The sequence below is a fragment of the Pipistrellus kuhlii genome, unplaced genomic scaffold, assembly GCF_014108245.1.
Source record: "Pipistrellus kuhlii isolate mPipKuh1 unplaced genomic scaffold, mPipKuh1.p scaffold_m20_p_12, whole genome shotgun sequence".
In the NCBI taxonomy this organism is placed as follows: Eukaryota; Metazoa; Chordata; class Mammalia; order Chiroptera; family Vespertilionidae; genus Pipistrellus; species Pipistrellus kuhlii.
In genome coordinates, this window is record NW_023425427.1 from 1832415 (window position 1) to 1848821 (window position 16407).

General features: G+C 44.5%; 1 protein-coding gene across 3 annotated transcripts in view; it reads right to left on the reverse strand.

Moving 5' to 3' along the window:
- ASTN2 (astrotactin 2) overlaps positions 1-16407 on the reverse strand; it is a 700161-nt gene that overhangs the window by 364833 nt on the left and 318921 nt on the right. For 2 of the 3 annotated variants that reach the window (XM_045579858.1, XM_036432814.2), the window contains 3 exons: positions 7815-7899; positions 7267-7341; positions 6371-6508 (listed from right to left, as the gene is read on the reverse strand). In XM_045579858.1, coding sequence (XP_045435814.1) covers positions 6371-6508; positions 7267-7341; positions 7815-7899 — 298 coding nt within the window. The remainder of the gene's footprint in view (positions 1-6370; positions 6509-7266; positions 7342-7814; positions 7900-16407) is intronic. The other variant, XM_036432815.2, reaches the window with a different exon arrangement.

Consider the following 16407-nt stretch of genomic DNA (forward strand, 5'->3'; position numbering starts at 1 on the left):
GAGGGAAACACAACAATCTGGATTGGGCAGGTTTGGAAATGGAGGTTTGGAGAGGTGAACTGACTTGGCCCAAGAAGTTCAGGGAGCCAACTGGGGTGTCAGGATTTGCACCCACGTCTGCAGGATCTCAAGCCTACACTCTCTTCCCAGTCTCCGCGTGTCTAAGCTCAGCAGCTGTGCCCATCACACAGGGGCACCTAGGGTGCTTCTGTGGAGGATTTTGCTGTAAGACTGATGGTCTCCATTTCCTGAGCCAGAATTTGGTATCTGGAACAGTCACACAAGAGCATCTGCTGGGGACCCCGGAGTGGTGGGCACAGTGTTCTCAGGAGCCCTGAGGCTTTTGCTCACTGTGCTACGCCAGATGGCCCTCAGCTGAGGAAAGAGGGTATTCAGTTTCCTCTCCCACTCTCACTTATCCTCCACCACTTGCCACTGGGCACTATACTCCAGACACGCTGCACCGGAACTTCCTGCATCAGGCATGCCACATAAAGCCCCAGGCTCTGTCCATGGAGAGAACAGCTGAGGGTGTGTGTGTGTGTGTGTGTGTGTGTGTGTATGTGTGTGTGTCCAACATCCATTCATTGTCTGTCCTGATTTCCTGGGGGGAACTACCTGCCTATAATCCACAGGCTAAAGGTCCCTCTAATCTTGCTGGTTTCAAGAGTGGGTTGGCGGCCCACGTCTGGCAAATTATATTTTCCTCTTATGGCACTGGGATATTGGCAAATGTCCCCAAACAGGCCAAAGAGAGGCATCAACACCTAGAGATGAGGTGTATGGAGTAAGGAGTCTGATTCTCAGGTTTGAATCTGGGTTATGCTGTTTACTGGTGTGTGACTGTGGGCAAGTAATATAAACTCTTTGTGCCTCAGTTTCCTCGTGCATTAAATGGGGCTAGTCATGAAGATTAAAGGAGCTCATTTCAGTCAAGCACTTGGACACTCTGCCTTAAAATGCCACTTGTTATGGTTCTTTGGGCTCATGCAAATAATCCAGCATGACCAACCTGTCTCAGGATTCTTAACTTAATCACATCTGCAAAGACCCTTTTTCCAAATAAGGTAGCATTTCCAGGTTCCTGGATGATAGTTCACAATTTGGCCCAGAAGTCCTCTCCTCTCAAAGGTCTTCCCTGTAATCCCCAGATGAGTTTAGTCACCTCCTCCCTGTGCCCCTTCTCAGCCTGAACTTTCCCACTATCCCTTTCCCCAGTCCCAAAAGCATGGCATCTTCTTGTTTGCAATGTTGTCTCAATCCGTGCACGGAGATCTCTAGTCTTCACACTGTCATACCTCCAATACTGAGCTGGGCATACAGTAGGTGTGCAATAAACTCTTAGTGCTTGGAATGGAGAGGCCGAAAGAACAAGGAACCATTCTCATTTCTATTCAGAACGAATTCAGTGAGAAAACTGTCCCCCACTGAGCAGTGCCAGTGTGCTTTACGACATCCCATAGTTCCCTCCACAACAGGCAGGGACTTGACAGTGTTTCCCCACTCAGTTTCCATTGATTTGAGATCATAGAAAAATCACTAAGGGGCTCCAAGAGCTGGGCTTCGTGGATGGTGATTATTCCAACGATAACAGCTAGCCTCGCATCTCTCTCATAGGAAGAACCCGCTCTGGCTGAAATGGTGAAGAAGGCCCAGGGCACAGCAATAAGTGTTGTCTGCCATGCTTCTCTCTCCACGAGTATCTTTCATTTCATCTCTCAAGTCCTGTTCCATGCTCCTCGCTACACCATGGGGGTCCTTATTCATGTCTGTTCCCCTCCAGTCCCTGGCCAGTGGCAGGCACACAGGATGGGCCTCGCCAAGGTTTTCGGAGTTGAAAGGAAGCTGTCTGCAATTTAATGAGAGAGTGCTCAGCTCCTCCACCTTTGTAGCTGCCATCATTAGAGTCTCCAATGCTGAAAACCTCAGTCCCAGTGGCTTCCTGCTGGGCCAGTTTGGGCGAGGGAGCTGTCCAGGGGAGCGTTCTCATCTTTGGCCCTTCTGCTCCTGGCACCAGAAAGACCTCCCTCCCACCTTAGATGCCATACAGCCCAATGCTGTCCACAGTCCAAGGTTAATTGCTAATGTTTTCTTTCCTGCAAATGCTTTTCTAATTCCTTTGGTTAGGATTTTTTCTTCCTTTTCCAACCCCTCAAGGCACACGGTGTGTCCCACATACGTGCCTCTGCATTTATTCTGCAGATATCTCCATGCACACAAAGCCCCCAGACTTACCACAAGGTATAGCTTTGGCATGCTCATTGAAGTCTCCCCCACGCCCCCTGACAAAGGGATTGATGGGAATGCTCAATACTAAGACATTATTGATTTTAAGATGCATCATAGAATGGTTGTGGCCTTTCAGCAAACAGAAATAGAAAAGAATTAAAAAGATGAACATAAAAAACTGCTATACTATGCCACACTAACAGCAAAGTAATTACTGATACTTCTTGAGGTCACCATGTGCCTGACTCAGTGCTTTTTAATGTATTAGGTCATTTAGTTTCACCTTCTAGTCATAGGTGCTATCTGCAATCCCCACAAGGGCTGACGGCCACAGAAAAGCTCCTGCAGGACACAGATGAAGGATTGGGAACTGAACTCAGCTCAGCTGAGCTCCAAAGCCCATGCCTTTAAAAAAAGTAAATTGCCTTATATCATAAAGTTTATGTTTAATCAAAACAAAGCATACATAAAGAAGAGTGCAAATCATAGCTGTAGAATTTTACAGATTCAAAACACCCAGGCACCTACCACTCAGATCAAGAATTAATTATTATCAGCTTCACAAAAACCTTTTTGTGTTCTCCCACACCACTGCCCCTCTATCAAGCAAAGGTAATACCCATCCTTTCCTCTACCTTCATGGATTAGTTTTACTGGTTCTGATCTTTATATAAATATATATAGTTGTCCTTTGAACACATATGAGTTAGGGGTACTGACCTCCCCCATGACCTCCACACAGTTGAAAATCTACATGTAACTTTTGACTCCCCCCCAAAATTAATTCCATTATTTGTGTATGGCTTCCATAATTCAATGTGATATTAGTGAGATTCATCAATAGTGATGGGTGTGGTGGTTGTGCTCTTTAATAGTCATTATTAATAGTATTCCAGTGTATAATCATTCCATAATTCATGTCTCATTTTTATCAATTTGTGGATTTCCCCCAGCTTTCTAGCAATACAAATGAATATACCTAAATGCATTATACACATTTCTGTTAGGTATATTATTCAGAGTGGAACCTATGGGTTATAGAATGTGGAGACATTCAACTGAAGTAGATACTTCTCAACAGGTTTACAAAGTGGTCAGTCTAACTTCCATTCCCACTACCAGGGTGTCAGATTTCCAGTTGTTCCCTATCCTCACTGACATTTCTTATCATCAGTTCTTTTAAATATAGCCACCCAGATAGATAGTGCCTGAACATTGAACTGCTAAATTGCTCTGCCTCCCATAATACTAGATTCCTTACTTATGCAATATTATGTCACAGACTAAAATACAAAAATCAACTAGCAAAGCGACTCTTAAGTTTTCCTTTACAATCCTACCGGAAGGCTGCTCTTTTTCTTTCTGACTCTGCTTATTATCTCTCTGTTGTGATTCCTTGGCATGTTATTGGCTATCTATAATTATGATCTATTATTTATTAATGTTGCACATATCACCTGGTTAGAACTTATTAATTCTTTAAACAACCCTGATACGCTTGCCTGGGCATTAGCATGTCAAACAAGGTTTATTCATACAGCTTGAAAAGCTCAACCTACACAGCACAGATTTTGCTGAATGGAGATTATCACAATCTTTTCCCCACCCTCACAGTGAAACCAATGGGCCTGTAAGAGGTAAATTCAAGAGAAAACTTAAAAGGCTGTCATTCTGTGTGTTCGCTTCAAGCCCAAAGGTATTTGGGCCGAGAAGGATAATATATAATTTAGCGCCCGAATCAAACCAGTACTCTTCAGTTATTTGCATAACTTTTCCTTAAAGGAGAGGCTTCCTGGTTTGTCGAGAAAGGGTAGAGAAGAGGGTTCATAGCTGCAGATTTTCATCTCCTCTGCAGTCCTGAGCAACTCTGCTCTGGCCCCAACTTGAAAGCACACCCTCCAGGTAACCAGGCACAACATCATTAGCCGGAGCTCAAGGGACATCTAATGCTATTGGACCATGCCCCTTGAGGTCTCCCCCATTTCAATGTTCTACAGTATTCCTTCCAACTACATGCAATACTCTCCCTGAAATGCAGTCTACAACTGATATTTTTCTCTTTTCTTTTGAACATTTCCAAAGATGTGTTAGAGTCCCTGAAGATTGATACTGTGGGACTTTCTTGGCCGGCTTGCTATTTAATGTAATTCAGATTGAAGGAGGTCAAGCAGCTATTTTATCCTGAAAATTATGGTCTTTCTCAGCAGTATGACACAGTACATCACCTTCCCAACACTGCCTCCCCCACTATCACCAGTTTCTACTGGAACTTTGCTGTATTGGGACTCCAATTCACCTAAAATTGGTGCAATGTAACTTTGGGAGTATATTATGTACCAGCATTTACTTATGCTATTGAATCATTACAACTCCTGGGAAATGCTTCAATGAAACACTTAGGAACATGTGTTCCAGAGCTGGAGAGATCTGAGTGGAAACTTGGTTCCATCACTTAACTAGTAAAGGCATCACGTTTATGACTCATTATATTTTACTCTGTAAAATGAAAACAATAATAATAGCATCAACTCATGGGGCTGACATATGGATGTAATGAGACATCAGGAAGGTGTTGGGAACATAGGAAATGATCAATGGATATGAATTATTACTACCCTCTGTGAGGAAGGCGCTGTTATTATCCCATTTGGCAAAGAAATGAAAACTGGGCAAGTGGAGGTGACCAGGATCATATAGCTCATACATGGCAGAGATGGGATTCTAACCCAAGGTGAGGATTCCCATCAGTCAGTCTGACAGCTTCACTAAAACCACAAATTCAATGTCAACAGTACAGAACTCTGAGGAAAGTCAGTAGAGACCGTCTTGCAGTTGGTTTCAGGCAAGCTGATTGGATATCTTTAATAGTCTTTCAACCAGGTGGTCTTCATTCCACCTTTAAAATGTGCAATACAGAGGAACCTTTCCACATGCTTTAAGGGTCTCATAGACTTCAATTTCTATCAAAAATGGAAAATTACAATCTATCATTAATTATGTATGCCTGAAACCATCTTAGATATTCATAATTACCACTTCATTTCCTAAATGGTATCCCTTTTGCAATCTCTTCTTTTTTTTTATAATAAAAAAACTACCTCTTTTGGAAAATACCAAGAGCCTAAAAAATCACATCTAGTTCATCCCCCCCATGAAAAGTTGAGAAGATAAGACTAAACAACATGTAAAGCAGGGATAGTTGGATTCTAGCAGCTTCCCATCAAGGTGCCATGGACATATGATAACATCTTGTCCCAGAATGACCCAAAGGCAGTGATAGAGTAACAATCACTGGGGGTAGGAATCGCCATGACTCCAAGTTCAAGTTCACGGGCTAATACGCCAATTCTAAAAGTATACTCGGAGTCCACTTTTAATAACATTTAAATTTCTAAAATGCTTCTCCTAATCCAATTGGGAGAAATGAAAAAACCCTACAGTAAAAAGCTCCAATATAGTACTAGGATCAAATCTAAGACCACTGGTTTAATTAAATCAATAAACATTTAGTAGAGGTCCAGTATGATCTGGGAACTGGGGATTAAGAAGCTAAATAAGTTGTTTTCTTTGACCTTAAGATAGTCTCCACTAATGGGACAGAATGATATGTAAGCAACTGTTTGACACACAGAAGAGCCAGTCTACAATGAAGTTAACTACAAGGTATAAAACATGTAAGGAGGGATGCAGTCTCCATTCCTTCATGAGTAAAGAACAAACACATTAGACCTGGACATTGAGAATATATGAAGTAGCCCAAAATCACCACAGAAAGCATCGCATTCTCTACCATTCACTTTCGTGACTCTCCGATATAGGATTAAGTAATCGTCTTTGATAAGCCCATTAATGATCCCGTGATGTGCCAGGTGATGTTTTAGTCTATCCCATATTTTATATGTGCCCTGAAGTAGAGTAAGGATGTTGAAATACAAGGCCTCGAGGCCCACCAATGGAGGGCACTATTGGGAGCATGGAGTATGGCATACTTAACAGAGATCCTCATATCATCTACAAGGCAGCTGCCTACTGCAATGATGTGAAGGCTACTTCTTCACAGGAGTTCCTGTGGACCTGAAACAGGGGTTTCCAGGGCCCCAAGAAGTCCTTGCTATGAGGATACTGGAGAGGACTTCCCTACCTGACATCTGCAGGGTCTTCTGTGACGAGCACATCAGTCTTGCAGCTGGCCAGGGGGTTGATGGACAGCTCCACAGGCGGGACCACAAAGCTTTTGCTGACAGGAAGCCAGAGTCCTTGGCCCAAGCTGAAAGTAGACCTGCAATGTAAGAGTTTCCATTGGGGAACTCCCTAGGAAGCAGAGTAAAAACTGAAGAAATAGATTCCTCCCCCATCCCTTCTCGGACCCTTTTTCTCTTCCCCACCCAATTGAGTCCCCTGCATTTTCCAAGGTACAATTTAGGCCCACTCTGCTCAGACTTGGATGGTCATTTCTTACAACTATTAATCATGGAGCCCATGTGAGTACAGGGCCTGTTCCTGATAAACAGTGGGCTCTTTGAGGACAGAGACCATCGCAGCGCTGCCTTCCCAAGCACTCCTGGTACCTCGCCGAGTTCCATGTATGACTGCTGAGTCAGCAGGGAGGTCTGCACAAAGGTTAAAAGCATGCACTCTGAATCCATTTGAACCCACATCTGATTTCCAGCCTGCCACTTAATTTTCTGTACGTCTTTATCAGCTTAGGTATTGACATCTCACACGAGATTTCATGGAGCTAGCAGGCACAGGGCCTACAGTTATAGGATATTTTTAAACCATTAGACGAGATAATCAGTAATGTCTCTTTCAGGTTAACTACCTCAGTCCCTAAGTCTAGATGCCAGACAGATAAGAAATAGATCTCCATAGTAACCGAGGCCGTGATGGTACATCTGTGCCCATGAGGGTCGCTCTGTACTCATTACAGCCCATAAGTGCACAGGTTTAATCAGCTAAGGAGGCGTAATCACACTTTCCCCGTGAGAAGCCTACTCTACTCCCCAGCATCGTGCCCCGACAGGACTCTCAACTCACCTGAGAATCTTTTCCGGGGCTTGCTCTCCCGTCACCAAATCATAGCCCCTCTCAAGTGTTGTGTAAGGCCATGGTCTATAGGAAGGAGGAAAAGAAAAGTAGTCAGAAGTAGGAAGGATTCATAAAAGAGTAGTTTTATAAACAAGCAAGTTTTGCAGAAGTAATCCTATACTGGGCGAGACTATGTATATATTAAAAAAAGAATGTCTCCATCATATGGATGAACTCAGCCCCTTTTAATTCCAGCTTGTCCATGATGGGGTGATGTACAAAACCCCGCTTCTGTTTCCTCATCGGTCCACTTTAGGAAACGTTTTTGGATTACTTGTGGTCAGGGAGGGGGTACTACATGTCAGCATGTGTTCTCTAGGACAGTCATCATGTACCTTTAATACTAAAATGGGGTTTGGTGGGAAACAAGATTCATTTTCTATTGGGTTTTGAAGAAATAAAAATGTTACAGAAAAAGAGTCCTCCTGGGGAAGTGGTTTGGGGGCCCTGGGAACCGAGAAAGTGGGGATGGTCCTCCACTGTCCCTTGACACTCACCCTTCGCTCTGTCCCCAGTCACTCCGCACACACAGATGTCTGTGCACTGGGTCGGGGGCATAACCTTCATGGCAGCTACACTCTCCTGTAAGTAAGAAGAGAAAGCAGTCTTGTGAAATGCAGTTTGCACAAAATAATCTTCTCCCCTTGTATCAGTGTTTTCTTAGAAAATACAGCAAGCTGCTTCATTCTGCCCACAGAAAGAGGGGTTTCTGGTCTACCCACCAAGGTGGGGAATAAAGAATTTATTAGTTTGTTCATTCCTTCGTTCATTCATTCATTCATCCATTCATTCAACAAATCCCGACCACAACGCCCTACCAGGCTCTCTGCTGGCATAGGGGATACAGAGATCAAGGTACACCCTGATGCTGAAAGAGCTCATAGCTTACTGAGGGAAACAGAAAGTGGCCCAGTGGTCACAAATAGAGGGCTTGTCCTCAAATAGCTAAGTTATGATCAAGTACATTTGTAATAAAAGTGCAATCAGAAAATTGAATTCTCTCCAACTGAGTGAACAATCCATGCTCATTTGTAAGCCACAAATCAAATGCCACGCATCCAAATATTTTTTATTTTCCCTTTAGGAAAAGAATTGTTTTCATTTACAATCTCCAGATTTTAGTTGTTGTTTGGTTATTTTAATTGGTTTTGTTCTCCTCTCCTCCCTTCCTTTTGTTCCCTTTCATCTACCTACCTTTCTATCTACTCATCCATCCATCCATCCATCCATCCATCCCTCTATCTCTCCCTCCATCCATCTATGAATTCATGTATTGCAGCTATTTTTTTTTTTCTTTTTTCTGGCCATGTCTTACGCTTAGTTGAACAAATTCTTGCCAGCATCCCATGCTGCCTTCAGTGTATTCCTTTTTGGTCAAGCTCAGTGGTCGGCAAACTCATTAGTCAACAGAGCCAAATATCAACAGTACAACTATTGAAATTTCTGTTGAGAGCCGAAAACCAACTTCTGTACATGGGCCACAAAGTCTCAATGGCACTATACATGGTATTTTGTGGAAGAGCCACACTCAAGGGGCCAAAGAGCTGCATGTGGCTAGCAAGCCACGGTTTGCCGACCACTGGCCAACCTCATTTAGCATGGTCAGTGGATGTCTCATGGCCTAGCCTCAGAGCTCAGAATCCTGAAAGGTTTTTCAGAAATTCTGTCCTATCCCCTTGCTACTCTCTGTCCTGCTCCACTGTACATGCCTTAAGGTTTTGATCCAGTTAGTTGTTAGTTTTTCCAAAGGTGCATGTGTAAAATGTTCACAGATGCTTTACCAAAAATAGATCTAGAAAAAAAAAAGTGTTTGGGAAACACGGTACCATTCTTCAGAGCTAATAGATGTGTTTTTGCAGGAGGATGATACACATACTCCCTAAACTGATTTCACTTTGGGAAGCTTGCTGGTGAACAAGTCACAGGCTTAGTATCTGTGGAATACACCTTGGAAAATGCTGGAAGTGGGCTGGTATAGCTCACTGCCTGGAACAGAGTAGGTGCTCGGCACTGCGAGCTGAACGAATAACCATGCTATGGCTCTGATAAGTTTCTAGACTATTAATGTCAGGTTGCATTATTTTCCAGTCCTCCGGTGCTCACAGCCATGCACATGCCCAGGTACACTGCAGTCCTTCCATCCTGCTGGCATTCTATATGGTCTGACGTGAGTTTTCAAACCACGTTTATTAGAAAAAGTATATATTTAAATGAGGGAGATTTAGGGACTTTGCATCTTTCAGACTTTAATTGATTTTTTAAAAAGTATGTTTCTCAGAGGGAAGGTGGAGTAGAGAGAGATTAAGCAATTAACTTAGATGCATATATGCATAACCCATGCACATACACAATACTGGGGTGATGCCTGAGGAGGGAGTGGGTGTAGAGGAAGGGGTTAATTGGGAAAAAAGGGGACATCTGTAAAACTTTCTTCAATAAAGATTAAAAATTCTCTAAAATTAAAAAAAAGGGCTAAACGCTCGGCAGTTATATGCTAGAATTTAGGGCACCGGAGAGCGCCTCCACACTATGTTTTATGCAGGCCTCATTAAAATACTCTCCTGTCATCTCTGTTTCATTGAGGAGGGTACCGAGCCTGGAGTCGAGGTGCTAACAAGCTCATGCTATTTACAACAACATGTCTCACGGATCTGGCTTTTCTCACCCTTGTGCAACCCAAACAACACGTGGCAGCGACTATGATGCTAGGGCAACCCCGGTTGTACAACTGTCACCCATTCCTCCTCGTTCCAAAACGTTCGTATTCATCAAATAGCCTTACTGTTTTCACCGATTCACTCTACGCGTTATGCATTCGACCTTATACAAAGCACTCCGAGTGTTGAAAAACACTCTAACTGGTTTTATATAGCACAGTGCTGCCTCATCTTTGTACCCCCAGCATTAGGAGACAGCTGTCCATCAGCCCAGGCTTACTAAATGTTGGCCGAACTAGGTAGTAAGACAGAATACAGGGTGAAGAATGGGTCAAAGAGAGTCTTCAAAATATTCAGAATGAGACTGTTGAGAGGCAGAGGGAGAAGCGAGAAGAGAGAGCAAGTCTTTCTTTCCCCTTCCCTGAATACCTGGCCCATCAAAAGGGGTTTCTTGATGGCAGGGGTAGTCTCTAACTCTCCTCTCAGCATCATGCCCGGGGCATTCCACTGATTGTGGGTGCTGTAAGTATGTGAGACCAGATGGGCCCATTAGTGAACTTAGTGGAAAAAGTGCTAAAATCCTTGAAATGTGGATGAGAGCAATTCCCCGATGTGGGAGGGGTAGGTCACTAACAACGTGTTAAAATGCAACAGTCCCTTCATGAAATATTCACCACATGAAGCACGTCTAATATTACAGATTAAAAGTCCTGGGATTTGTCCTCGAGACTCCCAGGACTGATTTATGATCTGCCACAAGGCACAGTCCTCATGATTCATAATGGGAGAGGTGAGGGTGTGAGCTCTGGAGAAGGGACAAGGAGTCAGGGCGGGGCGGGCAAGGAGGGCTGCTGGGAAGGGCAGTGGCAGAAGTTCCTGTCTCTCTGATCAGTGACTCAGCCGGAAAAGGCACAGGTCCTTTCTCCTCCTTTCCCTCCGTTTGGGAATATTAGTGAGAATGAGAAATCTATACGGGAAAAGGATGCTGCTCTATTTAGCTCGTTCTTTCTTATGTGCTTATGAGGCAAGTTTCCCTACCTCTGAACGGGTCATTAATTACTAACGCTCAGTATACAACAAATATGTATTCTGCCAATGAAAGGCATCCATGTGGCGGCAGGGGCCGGCGGGGGGGGGGGGGGGGGGGGGGGCAGAAGGCTGCCTGGAGAATGGGAAGTGAGGCCGAGGGAAAAGTGAATGAACGCTGACTACAGACAGACCTGAGTTCCAGTCCTCACTTTCTTTCTACCTAGGCCAGTGTTTGTCAAACTCATTAGTCAAAAGAGCCAAATATCAACAGTACAATGATTGAAATTCCTTTTAAGAGCCAATTTTTTTTTAAATTTAAACTTCTTCTAATATCACTTCTTCAAAATAGACTTGCCCTGGCCATGGAATTTTGTGGAAGAGCCACACTCAAGGGGCCAAAGAGCCGCAGTTTGCCAAACACAGCCCTAGACCCATGGTTTTGGGAAACTGACCTTATCTTTTCGGGACTTGGTTTTGTCATCTACAGAATGGGATGGCAGTGCCGCCACTCTCACTGAGCTGATGTGAGATTACACTGAGGTGGTGAAGGGTGAAGCTCATGGTTCAGTTTCCTCCCCTTTCCTTTCCCTGAATTCTGATATGTCCCAACACAGCAGCTCTAGGGACTTTGTGGGGGCCTTGTGGGGCCTCAGTTTTTCCATCTGCAAGATGGAAAACTGTAGTAAATGTTCCTCAATTTGAGCACCAAAGAGAGTCCGTTGTCTGTGTTGCCTTTCCAAATCCCTAAGACACTGTGTATTTCAGCCTTCTCTGTGATCTCCTTTAGCAGCTGGGCCAGGTGACTGCGGCAAGATGTCCATCAATGCCGGGGCTATTGGCTTTATTGACTTCTGTTTCCCATTTCGCTGGCTCAGCCTACCCTCCACTATTTGCAACCGAGCATTTCCTTCTTGCAAGATGTGAGCCCATGACAGCCAGAGCCGAGGATGGCAGGGCAGCCAGGCTGCCAAAGAGCAGCTCCGGGGACTCAGGCATACCAGGTGACCATGCTCCCTCACTGCGGGCATTTACAGAGGCTCTGGCAAGAAGGGGGCTACACCTATTTTGCTCACCGCTGCGTCCAAAGCCTGCTGCACTGCCTGGCACCTACACAAGTAGGGGTGCGTTTCACAACAGTAATCCTATGCCAATGGGATGGGGACATTTTTCAAGAAATTTGTCTGTTCTCCCCACTAACCTGGGAGTTTGTTTGCAGAAAGCTTTTCTTAAAAAATAAATAAATAAATATTGATTTCAGAGAGAAAGGGAGAGAGAGCAGTAGAAATATCAATGATGAGAGAGACTCACTGATCAGCTGCCTCCTGTGTACTCCCTACTGAGGATTGAGCCCACAATCCAGACTTGTGCTCTGACTGGGAATTGAACTGTGACCTCCTGGTTCATAGGTCAATGCTCAAACACTCAGCCTCCCCAGCCAGGCAGAAACCTTTTCTTAATCATCTCCACATCCTACCAATTAGTATAGTGCCCGATGAAGGGTAGGCAGTGCATTTGCTAACTAAACACATGAGTAGAGGGGTGAGTTAGTGAATACATAAATATGTTCTAATGTTCATACATTCAGGGTGACTTCACTTAGAATAATGATGGTTCTGCTGAAGACTGAAAGAAACATTCATACATCTATGACATGTACTTGCCAAGGAGACGGAAAGTGTAAACACGAGTGCTGGTAAAATGTCTAAAATAGAATTCCATTTCACATCATAGCAGGAAGAGCTCTTAAAGATAATCTAGTACCAATAGTTTTTCAGAAGCGGAAACACAGCTCAGAGAGCAGAGGCTTTTGGCCAAATCACAGGATTAAAATCCAGGGTGCCTGGCCATGACCTCAGCATCCTTTCCTGGCACTGGTGCTTCCATCATTCAACATTATACCTGGCAACAATTTCTAGGGATTCTTTTTTTTCCTTGGTCCTCCCCTGACATGTCTGAGTGTCTTACAATGACAATGTATTGCATTAACAAATAAGGATTATTAATTTTATTTTTGGTTAATCTTTACCCAAGGATATTTTCCATTGATTTTTAGAGAGAGTTGAAGGAAGGGGGAGAGATAGAGAGAGAGACATTGATGTGGGAGAGACATTGATTGGTTGCCTCCCACCCATGCCACATGGCCCGACCTGGGGCCAGGGATCGAGTCTGCAAGGAGGTACATGTCCTTGACTGGAATTAAACCCGAGACCCCTAAGTCCATAAGCTAATGCTCTAACCACTGAGCAAAATCTGCAAGGGCTATTTCCTTAATATAATGAATTTGAAATAGTCTTAATAGATTAAAAACAAACATTTATATGGAATTAATAATGCAGCCCTTAAAAAAAAAAAAAGAGTTTACTCTCTTCATTAAAGTGGTTCCCTTATGGGAATTCAATGAAATAGACTTTCATTGTGCTAATTACCAGAACTCTGTATTATTAGCTATAGATGAGTTACACTGGTTTTAACATATTTATTTTTTCTACTTATTGAATTCTCACTTTTTGATACATGCATCCTCACTGCATAAACAATTGGGTAAAAAGAGCAGAACCCCTCAGTTATGAACAATCTGAGTTTATCTTGTTTGAGGCTCTCCTAAATCACTTAGAAAAAGACAATGCCTCATGGGAATCATGTAGGGCTGGTGGGCTGAAGAGATGGTTCAGACTGTGGGCCCTGGAATCATCTCGTTTTGGATGTAAATCTGGGCTCTGCCTCTTAGCACTTAGCATTTGTATGAATTTGACCAAGTCACCTCGCCTTGCAGAATCTTTTTCCTAATCTATAATGAGTGATATCAACGATCTGCTGGAATGACCAAAGATATATTTAAAAGTCCTGAGAGCAATCTTGGGCACATTTCTTCTTGTTGAAAACATCATACCTGTTTTGAGTCTTTGTTACTATTGTTCCTGGATAAAAGGGGCCAATTTAGCCTCTTGTTTTAGAGGAAAGAGAACACACTTTCTAGAGGAAGGATGGTCTCAATGTCGATGCATACGTCCTTTGCAAAGCCAAAGGGACCTTAGTTTCTTTAGCTGCAAATCAGGGCAGCTTTAATGAAATCATTTACAGGGCTGAGTCCTGTGCTTCCGGAACCAGCAACACCCAGTGCCTTTTTCTATAGCTCCTCCCACTGACCCGGACACAGGAGGATGGAGCATCAGCCAGAGGTTGCAGCCTGCTCTGTCCCCCACCACTCAGAGGAGCCTGTCACCTGCCCATGAGAGGGCTAGATAAGTGCAAAGCTTTCTTCCTGAGCCACCCGGCTGTCTGGCTCTGCTCCTCGAACCCTGTCATCCTCTTATGATTCCATTTTCACCTGCTTCCAACACAGTCATCACATATCGCCGCAGGCCAGGGACTAGCTACTGTTCACTTTCTTATTGACTCTTCTTGTGGCTGTGGCTTTAAAAGACATCTCCCTGGGCCCTCGGAAAGTGGCTGCCTTAGCCTCTTTACTCTGTGCCACTGGAGTCGAACTCAGGGCCAGGCATGCGGTGGGGGAGGCACGGGCTTAGCCTAACACAGTGGTCGGCAAACTCATTTTTATTGATTTCAGAGAGGAAGAGGGAGGGGGAGAGAGGTAGAAACAACAGTGATGAGAGAGACTCATTAATTGGTTGCCTCCTGCACACCCCATACTGGGGATCAAGCCGGCAACCCAGGCATGTGCCTGACTAGGAATTGAACAATGACCTTCTGGTTCATAGGTTGATACTCAACCACAGAGCCATGCCTCCCAGACTAATATAGTCCAGTCTTGTCTTTTGAAGTCAGGGTTTCCCTCAGAACTGGAGGAGGGAATGGGTATGTGGGGGAGGGCTAGCAGCTTGGGAGGCAGAGTCACATGACTAGAGTGAAATAACAAGTGAACATAATTCAGACATTTGTAAGTGAGGCTGCCTTCTTGAGAGGTCTAACAGCCGAATGTGCAGTGTGAATGCGGCTGGCCCCTCCCTCCTCGGGACTCAGCCTCTAACTGCACAGTGAGGAGGTTGGTCTTGATGACATCTAGGCCACCTCTCTTGGCTATCTCCTTACGTTCCTGGGATGAGATGTTTCAGCCTTGTTCTTCTCAAGGCATTTGAGAAAATGTGGACACCAGCATTTCAGCCGCTAGCCCCTCATTGTCATTCATCACCATACCTTTGAGAGCAAGAAAAAGCAAAAAATAAGAGGCGAAAAGGTTTTGGTGGCACCAGCAGGTGATCGTGTCAGCGAGATCAAATTCCTTAATCTCAGGGACTTGGGGACTAATTGGCATTGACCCAGATCACGTGGGTGGCCGTGGGGGGTGGCCAGGGGTCTGAGAGGCCACGAGCCTCAGCTAGGGTGACACTTCTCCACTGGCTCCATTCCCTCTCCTCCTAACCCCCTCCATCCCTCTATCTACAGATTCGTGCTGGGGAGAAAAGCATGTGGCTAAGAAACTCCGGGAAAATTATGGCTGACAGAGAAGGAAGGGGCGAAGAAACCTCACCGACAGCCTGGAGCAGATACAATGCAGACGTCTCAACATCCAGAAAGGATGTCATTCCAGTTGAAGAACCTGGAATTCCTGCTGAGTGAGGGATCCCTGCAGCTGTGACTCCACCGGTTAACACGTGGCCTTTCTCCAGGCCCTTCATCTCTGAGCCTCATCCCCCTCACCTAGAAGATGGGGAACAGCCCGGCCCTCTCCCATTCACAAAGATGCAGTGAGGATAAAACATACACTATTCTATTGAGAACGCACAATGATTAATCATGCACTCCTTCACTGCTTGAGCAAACCTGAAACAGCAAAGTGAAAAATACAAAGTAAATTAAGCGGAGGGTAATTACTCACTTTGCAAAAGAGTTCTTTACAAGAGAGAAGCAATGATGGCTTTTTCAAGCATCAGCTATTTTATGGGTTTAAAATAAAAATCACTTATAAAAGTAGAGCCAAGATGTGCCCTGAGTACCATGGGCCAAATGTACATGGCCCGCCCAAGCCACGGATGCCACAATGCAAGAGGGTCACACACGTGTGACTTCTGCCCCCTGCTTCAGATGGTCCCTTGCTCAGAGTGGCCCCAGCCTCATATGCCGGCAGATGGCCAGGGTCACAGCCAGCTTCCATGGAAACTGGAGAATTGTCCTTCCCACTTCCTTCCATCTGGAATATTATACCACTTTACATAATGTGTACATTCAGCTGAACCGGCCAATTTTCACTTCGCTAGTCTCACGCCTGATTATATGCAATTCCTGTTCTTACTCCCCTCCACTTCCGTGTCTCTCTTCTCTTTCATGGGTCTCCACATCCGCCACCTTTGTTTCTCAATCTTTGTGGTTTTGTAGCTGCCTCAGTTTATCTCCTTGGTCTATGCTTCTCCAATTTTCTCTTTCTCTCTGTGTGTGTTTCTGTCTG